The sequence below is a fragment of the Zonotrichia albicollis genome, chromosome 21 (assembly GCF_047830755.1).
Source record: "Zonotrichia albicollis isolate bZonAlb1 chromosome 21, bZonAlb1.hap1, whole genome shotgun sequence".
Taxonomy (NCBI): Eukaryota; Metazoa; Chordata; class Aves; order Passeriformes; family Passerellidae; genus Zonotrichia; species Zonotrichia albicollis.
The window spans coordinates 2,531,376-2,544,371 of record NC_133839.1 but is presented as its reverse complement, the minus strand read 5'-3'; the positions used below and the strand labels follow the sequence as shown (position 1 = coordinate 2,544,371).

Sequence of the window (12,996 nt, the reverse complement as noted above, 5' to 3'; positions counted from 1 at the left end):
TGCAGGGCAGCAGGAGCAGCTCTCCCAAATTCAGGGCAGCTAGGGAGAGCTGAAAAGCAGCAGGAAAAATTCATCCTTCAGGTTTCCAAGCCCCTTTATTCTCACTCCCACGCAGCAGCAGGGCATGAAGGAGCAGCACAGCTCAGTGCAGCCCAAGAAACAACAAGGAAGCCAAGGGATCTGGGAGGGGACAGGGATGGCTTGGGCAGGGACAAGCAGGAATCAGCCCTTGGGCTGGGAGCAGAATGACAGAGATTAAAGGGAAACAATTACTCCAAGTAATTGTCTGGAGGAGATGGAGGCAAAGGGCAGGTACAGGGTGGTACCTCGGTGCAGAATCTGGGCTGTGACTCAGCAGTCCCAAATCCCTCCTGTTCAGCTGCACTTTGTAGAAATTCAAGGTGAGGCTGGGTCTCTTCTCCCAGGTAAGAAGTGACAGGACATGAGGGAACAGCCTCAAGCTATGCCAGGGGAAGTTTAGGTGGATATTAGGAAAACCTTCACTGCAAGGGAGGTCAAGCACTGGCACAGGCTGCCCAGGGCAGTGGTGGAGTGACCACCCCTGAAGTGTGCATGTGGCACGTGGGGACATGGGTTAGTGGTGATCATGGTGGCACTGGAGGAATGGTTGGACTTGATGATCTTGGGGACTCTTCCAACCTTAACAATTCAAGGAAAGCTCTGGGAACTGGCAGTGGGATAGGGCAGGAACTGGAGTGACCTGGAGAACTCAGTGAGTTTCCCTGCTCTGGGGGTGCAGCCCCAGCTCTGCCCCACACTCCTGAGCCAGGGACAGCCTGGGCACTGCTCCTCCAGAGCCTTCTGCCCCCTTCCCCAGCCAGCCTTTCTCAATCCCAGTGCCAGAAGAGCCCAGAACACTTCCCAGACATCTGCACAAGCAGAATTCTCTCATTTTCACCATCACCCAGGGCTAGACAGCCTTCCTGGTCGGAAGCGTCTGCTGTGCTCACCCCACAGCACATCCTGGATTTTACAGCCTCTCCAGCACCCAGCCCTGCAAACACCCCTCCTGCTGGCACAGCATCAGGCAGCTTCAATTTAAGGCTTGAAGAAAAATCTGTAAGGAGGCAGCGAGTCAGAGCCCAGACAGATCAAACACCACCAGCAGGCTCCGAAATGAGGCGAGGATCGTTAATTGCCTGTGGTAAAGCAAACGCAGCTTTTGGACCCCTCATGCTGGGGATGGAGCTGAGCTTGGTTCAGTTGCTGTGGAAGGGGAATTAATCCTTGCTCATGATTAGGAACAGCAGTAGCAGTGAGTGCAGCCAGCTCAGTTAATCACAGTTAATCACAGTTAATCACAGTAACGAGCAGCAGAGCTGTGGATTGGACACTTGGCTGCCAGGACAGGTCTGCTCAGAGCTCCCCAAACTGCCAGGGAACACAGCTTCCCACCCCTGCTCCCTGCCCAGGCTGGGAGGTGACTCAGGAAGGTCACAGAGCACATAAAGAGGCCCTACAGGGGCTCATGGAGTGAGTCTGGAGCTGTGGGGTCTGCCCAGGTCAGGGAGGTGACTGAGTTCACCATCAAAAATATCCCCAAAGCACACAAAACCCCACTCTCCTGAGCTTATGCAAGAGTTTTCAGGCCAGAAGGACAAAATCTGACCTTAAAGGTCTAAAAAACTGAGTAAATCTCCATTTCAAAAGCTGCTTGGGGCTGCAGGTGCATCAGTGCTGCTCTCCAGAAGCCCCAAACCCCTCCAGCTCCCACAGACACCACTGCAGCTGTCACCTCATCCCCCTGGCCCAGGGCAGCATGTGCAGGTGAGACACTTTCCAAGGGAAACGGCCATTTCTCCTCCTCCTCCTGCCACCCACTCCCCTTTCCAGATGAACTCCCAACACATTTTTGTACAGGGCAAAACAGGACAAAGAGTTTCTGTTTCTGCAGTGATGTTGGAGAGCACTTCCCCCAGCACAATTCCACCTCTCCCACCCAGCTCAGCACTCACCACCTCACCTACCTACAAACATCTCACCTTCCTGGCTGCTTCTGGACCAACTCCATCCCAGTGAGACCCACTGAGGCTCTCCCAGCACCCCAAACCTCTCCTGTCTGCTGTGACAGTCTGTTCCTCCACCTGCTAGAGAAGCTTCTGGGAAACCATTAATGTTCCCTGTGCTTAATTAATGTTCAATTACTCCACAGACCTGCAGCCTCTGCATTCGTGGCAGGGCAAGGCCCAAACACCACATCCCAAGGGGCTGCATTTCCTTTCTTTAGGAAGATTAATTCCTGTTTCAAGAGCAGGATGTGGCCAGGCAGGATCTCAGCTCTGCTCTTGCTGGTGCAGCACAGAGCTGAGTGCTCCATCCATCCATCCTGGGGCTGAGGTGTTACCAGAGCACCGCTTGCTCCACAGGCACTGCAATTCCCACACCAACAGGTTCCAGTCACTCTGCAGTGCTGTATTTCCTAAAATCCCTTTAAATATTTCCAACTACTACCTACCCCTGCTAATCTTCCAAGGCTGGGCTCTGGTTAAAGCTTTTGTTCCTTTTCAACTGTGAAACTCAAGAGTTGATTTACAAAAAGCACTTTTGAAATTGATTTTCATGAGAACTCAGTCAGAAAATATTTTCCTGTGGACATATATTTCAATCTGTGAATATTATGGGATGTGAATACTATGGGATGGCCTGGTAAATTGAATTATGTGCTGATAGACAACAACTAATCCAAACAAAGCTTCCTCCATCATAGGTAACTCTTGATTCAGAGAAAACTACAGATGAAGGGGGTCTAGAAGAAAGGTGGAGAAAGATTATTTATAAGGACCTGGAGGGACAGGACTCAGGGAGGGGCCCCACTGCCAGAGGGCAGGGATGGATGGGATATTGGGAATTGTTCCCTGGCAGGGTGGGCAGCCCTGGCACAGGGTGCCCAGAGCAGCTGGGGCTGCCCCTGGATCCCTGGCAGTGCCCAAGGCCAGGCTGGGCAGGGCTGGAGCAGCCTGGGACAGTGGGAGGTGTCCCTGCCATGGCAGGGCTGGCACTGGATGGGCTTCAAGGTTCCCTCCACCCCAAACCATTCTGGGATTCTAAATCAGGGGAAAATTTCACAAAACCAACACCAATATCCAAATTCACAGCCACAACTAACTGATGTGAGGTCTTGTGTACTACAAATCCCTTTTAGTTACAACAGAAGAAATACATAAAAGTATATGTAAGAAGAAAACATACAAACCCCAAACCATTCATCACCTCAGCCCAGGCCTGCCCCAGGGTTCAGCTTGCACTGTCTGCGATTTTAAATCAAAGCTCCTGTGCAAGGAAGCCAAGGGCCAGGCCCAGGAAGCCTCCCCAGCCCTGGCAGGATCCTCTCAATGTCTCCTGCAGGTTCCTGGGCCAGGACAGCAGCCTTGGCTGGAGGAATGAACCTGCCATGGCTGTGTCAGCCCTGCACAGCCAAGGGGGGTGTGCAGCCCTACCAACTGAATGGGGTTTCCCTCTCTGGATCCTCCACCACCATCCAGACCCAACAGAGCAGGATGCTGCAGGGAACAGGAGCCTTGGAGGTGAGCTGTGGACTCTCCAATGTCTTTCAAGTCTAACAATAAGATGCTTCCTAGTTCAGCTTTTAAAACTTCAGTCACCCCCAAACTGCAATCACAGAATACTCTGAGAACCTCCTGAGTAGGAAGGACCCACCAGGATCATCCAAGCCCCATCTCTGGCCCTGCCCAGACACCCCAACAATCCCAGCCTGGGCATCCCTGGCAGCTCCTGGAGCTCTGGCAGCCTCGGGGCCGTGCCCATTCCCTGGGCAGCGCCAGCACCCTCTGGGAAGAACATTTTCCTCATTTTAACCCAAACTTCCCCTGAACAGGTCACTGGTCACCAGAGAGAAATTAAATATGTCAAATAACAATCTACTGGTGCCTCCACAGCAGAGCTTCACGTTCAGGTGTGATTTAGTTAAAAAATCTGTTAAAGGGTTTTGTGCCACACAGAGGCTCTATGGATGAGCTGCCATGAAAAACAGGCCTGCCAAGGGTTTGCTGTTCTACAAATAAGAACAGTTGGAGTCAAATAGTGCAAACAGCCATTTTTACCCACACAAATCCACAGAACAGCTTCTGGGAAGCTCTTTCCAGGAGCTGAGATTATCCTTGACCAGCTTTCTTAAGGGCCTTTTTTAAGGGACAAGGGAGGAGGAGAGGTAAATTAGATCCTCAGCTTGAATAAAACCAGGGTGTTATTGAAGTTTCACATGGCCCCAGATCAGACAGACACTGGCTTGTCCTGGAATCAGGGAGCTTAGCAAGGGGTCTCTGATTGAAACTTTGACGTTTGATCAGCCTGTGACAAAGCAAATCCTCAATGCTCCCTCACAACAATTCCTGGCACCTTTTCAAATGCTGCTGAAGCCCACAGAGGAACTGAAGCTTTATCCTGGGGTTGTTTGAGCTTCTAATGTTTGGGATCAATCGTGTCTTGAAGAAAAATGTCATTCTGGCACTGGTGCTGATTAAATCCCCCCTCCTGCCAGCCTCACTCAATGACCACAGTGCTCCCACTGAATTCCTTCTCTCCTTTTCACATCCACTCCTCTTACAATCAAGGAGCACTTACTGGAATGGGCCAGGACAACAAATACAGAAAAATGCAGAAGCACAGCCTCTCCTGACCTATCCCCAGTGCCACATCAAGCCCAAGCCATGATGCAGAATGTGCCCAGTTCTTGTGGGCAGCACTTTGAAAGGAGGCCACATTACAGAGCTCACTTTGTAAGGCAGATAACCCTGGGGAAGGCTCCAGTCACTTCACAGAGGCTCTGCACAAATACTCCTATGAAGATAGCAGAACTCCACTTGGAGATGGATGACAGGTTCTGAATTTATTTAAAGCCCAAGGGCAGACTCAGAGAATTAAAAGAAAGATGCAGAAAAACTCTTTCTATTTCTCAGCACGCGTTTCCAGCACGCCAAAGGTTGTCTCACAGTTCAGCCCCCACAGCTCCCAAGCAGATTCTCAGCAACCAGCAGGTCTAAATTCCAAGTTAGAATTCTAAAAACTAACTCAGCTCAAAAGAGTCAAAGCTAATCTAGGAAATGTGATCCCAGCTCTGCAGCAGTGCTGGAACATCTCTGTGATCTGCTCACAGATTTTTGTGCTCTCGCTGCTGCCTCGACGCTGCTTTGTGGTGCCAGGAATCGTGAGCTGGTTCCCTGTCCTACTTTCCAGAACTGAAGGCAGGGATGAAAATAGAAAGAATCAATTCCTTTCCACTCCTGCAAGGCTGGAGAGCTTTGAACAGCACCAGAAATGAGCACAGAGGCTGTCAGGGAGCAAATGCTCTGGCTGGCAGAGAACCCTGAGGGCTGTGCTGGAGAGTGGGGGCACCACAGTGCACAGAAGCATTAAGTTTGGCACCACAGACCACTTTCCATTGGGAATGTCTAGGATGCCATATCCAGAGTGAATCAAGGTTGAGATGCTTTCCTGAGAAGCCACACAATGTAAGTTTGACTTCTGCAGACTGAGCAGGATCTAGAAATCAACATCTGTCGTTTCTGGGCACATAATCTGGAGTTTTGGCTGCTATTTTTAACTGAGGTCAGGCTCCCCACATTCACCCATCTGTTTCAGCCCTCAGAATAACCTGAGCTATGGTGGGTCACTTGGAAGATCCCAGCAGATCAGCTCCTGTCCCTCCCAGGACCAAAGCAGCTCTCAGGAGACAAAACAGAAGGCAGTCACATGGAACTCCCCCAAAGATCAGCCATTCCACTTCTCCAGATTGTAGATCTCAGCTCAAAGAACTGGAATGACTGCCTGGACTAACACAGCACGATTTCCCTCATTTCACACAGTTCTCTCTGGCAAGCACCACCCACGTCCTACAATTTTCTTACGCACCAGGTAATGTTTTCTTACAATGCATTCCAGAGTTGGAACCCTTCCTGCATCACCTACAAACACTGCATGGCTGAGGAAGAGTCTGCAGGATGGAGTCCTCCCACTAATTCCTAAAATAAAGGGGTTTTCAGCCTTCATAGGAACTGTCTGGAGCCTGATGAGGGGGCAGCTCCCATCTGTGCTCCCTGTGACAGGGACAGGATCTGAGGGAAGGGCTGGGGCTGGGCCAGGGCAGCTCAGGCTGGAGCTCAGGGCAAGGCTCTGCCCCCAGAGGGTGCTGGCACTGCCCAGGCTGCCCAGGGAATGGGCACGGCCCCGAGGCTGCCAGAGCTCCAGGAGCCTTTGGGCAGCGCTGCCAGGGGTGCCCAGGGTGGGGTCTGAGCAGGGACAGGGGCTGGATTTGATGATCCTGGTGGGTCCCTCCAGCTCAGGATATTCTGTGGTTCCTTGGTTCTGTAAAGCTCAAGGGTAACAAACAGAGGGAAAACCAAGCTCAGGAGCTGCCCAGCTTTTGGCTGTTAACACACACACACATACACACCATTCAGGCTCTGCAGAAGTTGCCAAGAGGCACACCAAAAAATCCAGTTCTCCCTTGAATTAAGAGAGGATTTCACCTGACTTGGGGACTGGCACCTCACTGATCATTATTCACCAAGTGAGACTCATACCAACTCACCCTCAGCAGGCAGGGCAGGAGCATGGAGCTGACAGAGGCAGAGCTGCTTCCTGCCCTGTGTTTTTCTGCTTTGCAGAGGGAAATCCTCCACCACTGCTGAATCACCAGCCAGCTCTTGCTACCCAGTCGATTATTTCAGAGCTATTGCACCTGCTATCCCTTCATTACTTTATTACTTCTGCTTGAATGGGGAAAACAACATCATAAAGCCTGTGTATAAATCACTCTCCTAGAATAACAGCCAAGGAAATGGGACAGAATTCATTTGGTCCATCCCTCTGCTCAGCACTAAGCATTACTCCACTGATCGTTTTAGAAGAGGTTATAAAAACAAGTAACAATCTTTTAGTCTTTCTGGAGAGTAGAATGAGCTTTTTCTCACTGCAACTGCTGCCATTTCAGCTCACTCCCAGTTGCTCTGTTCCAGTATGGTGAGCAGCATCTGCCCTTTCCAGCACAAGATAATTTTATACATCTGAAAATAGCTACCATGTCTTCCCTTAACCTTCTATGGGCTTTTTGTCTTTATAGGTCAGTATTTCTAACCAGCACTCAGCTGCCTCCTTGTGCTCCAGACTCTCCTCCTTTGGTCTGCCTCTGCCTTCAGATGTGCTGCCAAAGGCTGGTGCTGAGGCTTTTCCAGCATCAAGGAAATATCAGGATTTCTTCACTCCAAAAAGCATTCTGCTAGCATAGTTATGGTGTTTTTGCAACTCTGTGACACTGTCCAGGCATGGGCAGCTTTTGATCCTCTCATGCCTGGATTCTTTTTTTAATAAAATGAACCAGCCCCTGTCCTCTGCACAACATTTATCAGTTTCCAGCTCAAGCATTTCTCTCCAGTAAAATCCTTTCAAGTTTACTTTGGCTGTTCTGGTTGTCTCTCAAATTTCAACCCTATAGTTTTGCTCCATCACTTCAATTCTCTCTCACTTCTGTCCTTCCTCTCTCACCTGCATCCAAAGCAGGGTGGGCAGCAGGGCAGGGGGGATTGTGCCCCTGTGCCTGTGCCCAGGTGAGACCCCACCTGCAGAGCTGCCCCAGCCCTGCCCAGCACAGGGAGGAGCTGGAGCTGCTGCAGAGATCCAGGGGAGGCACCAGGGGGATCAGAGGATGGAGCAGCTCTGCTGGGAGGAGAGGCTGGGACAGCTGGGATTGTGCACCCGGAGAGGAGAAGCTTTGGGGGGACCTCAGGGTGGCCTTGCAGGGCCTGAAGGGGCTCCAGGAGAGCTGGAGAGGGACTGGGGACAGGGGATGGAGGGACAGGACCCAGGGAATGGCTCCCACTGCCAGAGGGCAGGGCTGGATGGGATATTGGGAATTGGGAATTGTTCCCTGGCTGGGTGGGCAGGCCCTGGCACAGGGTGCCCAGAGCAGCTGTGGCTGCCCCTGGATCCCTGGCAGTGCCCAAGGCCAGGCTGGGCAGGGCTGGGAGCACCTGGGACAGTGGGAGGTGTCCCTGCCATGGCAGGGGTGGCACTGGGTGGGATTCAAGGTCCCTTCCAAGTCAAAGCATTTCCTGATAACTTAACAGACAAAAAAGAAAACACACAAGGATTATGAAATCATATTATTTTACCTTAAATTTTGAAGAGTCTGAAGGCATTAACTGCATAAATCACCTACAGAAAGTCAATCTTATGTTCCTCTTTCTATTTCTAGTGGGGTTCTAAAACAATCCTGTAGAAAAAAATGCAAGTTCTCACATTTTCTACCAGCTTAACATCTACTTAGAATTTCGAGACCTCAAACAGCAGCACGAATGTGTCTTTCTAACAACCTGTGTTGCAACACATTTCCTTAAAGTATCTATTTTAGCATTTTGTTTCATTGCAACTAATTAGCCAGACCACAGGCAAGTCTAGAGAAAACTGATTCCATACTGAAAAAGGTCAGGAATTTGAGGGTGATGGGCTTTACTCTTTATACATGGGAACACATTTGAATTCTATTACAAATAAATGTTTTGAATTGTGCTATAAATGTAACACTCAAGCTCAATTTTAACTGCAAAGCAAAGAGATTCACAGCTCCACAGAGATCACTGTTCAGGGGAAAACAGCTCTGCCAGCTGGCAGAAAGGGAAGAGAGACACTGAAATAAATTCCTGCCCCAGATAAAGAGGCAGAATTAGAACCCAGCCTTAGTGCAGAGCAGTGCTCAAGGCATTGCTCAGTGCTCAGGCCAGGCTGGATGGGCTTGGAGCAACCACAGCAGGGAACAGGATAAATTTTAAGGTCCCTTCCAACCCAAACCAATCTGTGACACTGGAAATTCACAGTCTGTATGTTTAGCAGTTCTACACAAGTAGAAAGGTGGGTTTGAATCCTCCCTGGGTCATTCCCTCCCTCCTGGGTCAGTCCCAAGGACAGGAATGGGTGACAGCAGCTCCAGAGTGGATGGCACATGTTTGGGATGTCCCCAGTTTGTGGGGAGCTCTGTACTGAGCTCCCAGTTCATGAATCTGGGCAGAGAATCACATCAAATAGAGAGAAATAAACTCACAGGTCTGTTCAAGTGAGCTCCAGGGACCACAAGTGCCTTAATAAGCCCCAGCAGAAATTCAGAAACACTTGAGCAAAAATAATCCTTACAGGGAAACCAGAAAGATTATTTGTCACTGACATAACTTCTGAACACTTATTGTCATAATTAAATTCTCCTGGCAATAACACAGATAAAACTCCACCATTTTGGTACTATGAAAATGCCTGAATTGAGGCTTTATATTGTACAGTTTAAAAAAATATATATTATAGGTGCTAGGAAAGCAAGAAAATAAAGTATTTAAATCAGGTTTATTATTTTTGCAGGATTTTTAAAAGAAATCTGATTTTTAAAAAAGCCTAGGATTTCAAGACAGCAAAATGACAAATCAGAAATAACGTGAAGTAACAGCATTAAAGAATTGCCTGTGAGGCCAATGCAATGATTTAGTGCTTAGTGTAATGTCCCTGATGCACTTAGGGACAAAAGAATTAAATTTCAAGTCTGTCAGTCTCCAAATTTGCAGGAGAGAGATATAATGTCAAGTGAATTAAAGAAGATGGATGAGCTGATGGATTCAAAGGGAGCAATCAGAGTCTTCGGGACACAGACAGATTTGGCAGCTGCAGGAAGAGGACTGACAACCTAAAATGGCAGGAAGAGGGAAACCACCTCCCAAATATCAAAGCTGTGGAAATAAAGGTACAGAGAACCAAGGGTGGAGCCTTGGAGATAACTGGGACGGAGATGATAACTGGGATGGAGATAACTGAGTTGGAGATAACTGTGAGAGGGATAACTGGGATGGGGATAACTGTGATGGAGATAACTTCCCTTCCTCTGAGCTCCAGGAGGAATGAATAACATTTTTAAGGGATTTTAGAAGCCAAACTTCCACTTCCCATCAGTAGCACTAAGTGATTTCCATTTGCTAACATCCTGCATTTAAGCAGAACTCCTCCCAGATCCACAAAGCAGCCCTGCAATAAAAACCTGCTACAGCTGATGAGAGGACAGAGCAAGGAAAGCTGTTGGAAGTCTGGGATGGATCCGCTCAGGCAGACAAAGAGCACGCAGTGTTTCCTCAGAATTCATCAATCACTCAGCAAACCCAGAGGATGTGGTGCTAACAGGCAGCCTGAGCCTCCCAGACATCCTTGGAGAGAGCCAGGAAAATGCTTTTTATTGCCTTACCTGGGGGAATTTGCGTTTGATGGAGATCAGGGCCCCCTCCGGGAGCTTGGCCAGCTCCGAGTCCCGCACGGCGTGCACCGTGGTGGCTCTGGGCTGGTGGGTCAGGGCCTCCACCTGCAACACAGCGACACAGTCAGGGACAGGGACACAATCAGGGACACAGAGAGCATCAGGGACAGTTTCAGGGACAGGGACAGAACATCAGGGACAGAGCACAGGGAGAGAGCACAGGGACAGAGAGAGCACCAGGGACAGAGCACCAGAGACAAAGAGAGTACCAGGGACAGAGCATGAGGGACAACACCAGGGACAGAATGAGGGACAGAGCATCAGGGGGAGAGAGAGCACCAGGGACAGAAAGAGTACCTGGGACAGCATGAGGGAAAGAGCACAGGGACAGCATCAGGGACAGGGACAGAACATCAGGGACAGAGCTTCAGGGACAGAGAGAGTACCAGGGACAGAGCATGAGGGACAACACCAGGGACAGCATGAAGGACAGAGCACAGGGACAGTTCCCAGCCTGTACCAAACACCAAACAGCAGCACCAAGGGGCTGAACCCTTCCCAAGGACCCCTGTGCTGCTCCCTCACAGCTGGAGCAGAGCCCTGCTTGTCCCAGAGGCGTCACCCAGGGCACCACAGCTGCCACAACCAAACCCCTGTGCCATGGGGCAGCTGCAGTTCCTCACAGAAACAGAACCCACAGCCCCAGGGAGCCCCCAGAGTGGACTCAGCACCACAGCAGCCCTGAGAGCTAATGGTGACAAAGCCATCCAAGAGCCAGGAAAACACTGTTTCTCTACTGCTCCCTCTTTCCTCAATGCCACCCTGAAGCACTTCCATTTTATTCTAGAAGCTGAATACCAATGACCTTGAAATAACTGAGATTTCCTAAAAACTAAAAACAAAACGGGTCAGAGCAGGCTGGGTGGGCTTTGAGCACCTGGGGTGGTGAAAATTGTCCCTGCCCATGACAGAGGGTGGCAACAAGATGAGCTTGCAGGTCCCTTCCAACCCAAACTACCCTGGGATTCTAGGGGCCAATCAGCACATTTGGGCCAAAAATGAGCATTGCTTTTCTATTTTTTTTTTTTTTTACATATTTATGTTTGCCTGTGCTGTGTAAAGAGGAATGTCTGAATGGTTCAGGCTGATCCAGTCCCACCTCCCTGCTCAAGCAGTCACTCAGGGTTGTGTCCAGACAAGAAAAACCCAAACCAGAACACACCTCCCTGACCAGTGGCAAATTATTCCACCTAGAAACATCTATTTTATTGACAGCAGAAGTATAAAGAAGAAGACAAAGAGAGTTATACAAAGATTTGCTCCTTTAGGGAGATTCTGCCACCATATAAAACAACCTGGGGTAAAAAACCCAAAATGCAGCTGCTGCCCCAATCCCCACCGGCCCCAGAGCTGCCACTGCCTCTTGTGCTCTGTGGAAATGCAGAATTTCCTGCTCAAGTCTCTTCTCATGGCCAGTGCCTTATCCTGCAGCATCCCCAGAGCCAGCAGCAACAGCCTGGTGCTCCATCCTGGGAGTTCCAGCAGCAGACCACTTTTATTGGGCTTAAAATCCATAGATCTGCCATTTCCAAAAGAATGGTTGTTGCTGTAGCAGCTGAAATTACTGAGGTTACAACACAAACAGAAAAATCCCTCCCTAACTGCAATTTACTCACATTTCAAATCCAAGTGAACATGACTTTGCATTATTAATTTTCCACTAGAAAAAGAAATAAATAATATATCAGCTTAGAGCTGTTTGAGTTGTTTAGAGGTTGGGGGGTTGATGGTTTTATTTGTTTGATTGATTTTTAGGGCTTTCTTTCAGGATTTTTTTCAAAGCTTATATTGACAGCAAACTCCAACAGAAGCATTTAATTCCTCACACTACTATGGGCTCAGACACACAAAATGAGTACCAGATATGAAAATATTATTATTATTACTACTATTATTACTATTATATGCCTTGTGCAAAACACATAGCTCAGTGATCCCAATTCCACCAAGATCCCTCCCTGGAAGGCTCCATGCTCATAAAATGGATAATCCAGCCAAGCAGAATATCCTGAGCTCAAAAACTTGCCATTAGTGCAGAAAACTGAGATCAACTTGCCAATATTAACTTGGATTTCACCAGCACCAACTGCTCTGCATGCAAAACTGCACAGGGAAATTTAAAGCACCTTCATTTTGCAAACTCCAGCTTTTGTTTTTTGCTCAGGTTCCAGGGATGTTTTGCTCTGTCATCACATTTTGAACTAATTATATAGAAGGGTAAAAAAAAAAATCATCTTTGTACATACATTTATGGAGAAACAAACCTTCTAAAGGCTCCCCAAAGGGCTGTATAAGATGTTCTGGTTTATCTCCCTCCCCTATTATCTGCTTTTTATCACAGGTTCTTGGCTCTGTAATTTACCTTCCTCCTCCTGAAAGCAGGTTAAGAGTTTCAGCTGTTAAAATCAAACCTTTCCTCTCAGCTCCTGACTGAGTTTAATTTGTATCAAGAAGAAAAACGCTCAAACTGTCCGAGATCCTCTGCCACAATTTCTGTGATATATGAGAGCATAAAACCAACTGTGCTCCAAGGGGCTCCTGAGCCTTTCAGAAAAGATGAAATTTGTAAATTTGTAGAAAAGGCAATTAAATTTTAACTTTAAACACAGCCACAGGGAGGGTTTTGGAGCTCCCAAGTGGAACTTTGTCTTTTTGACAGAGCAGAGGGCACAGGGAGA

At 48.7% G+C, this 12,996-nt stretch overlaps 1 protein-coding gene across 4 annotated transcripts in view; it reads right to left on the bottom strand.

The window, feature by feature from the left end:
- Positions 1-12,996, bottom strand: part of PNPLA7 (patatin like domain 7, lysophospholipase) — a 137,665-nt gene that overhangs the window by 68,090 nt on the left and 56,579 nt on the right. For all 4 annotated transcript variants that reach the window (XM_074556478.1, XM_074556479.1, XM_074556481.1 and 1 more), the window contains one exon: positions 10,250-10,363. In XM_074556478.1, the coding sequence (XP_074412579.1) occupies positions 10,250-10,363 (114 nt within the window). The remainder of the gene's footprint in view (positions 1-10,249; positions 10,364-12,996) is intronic.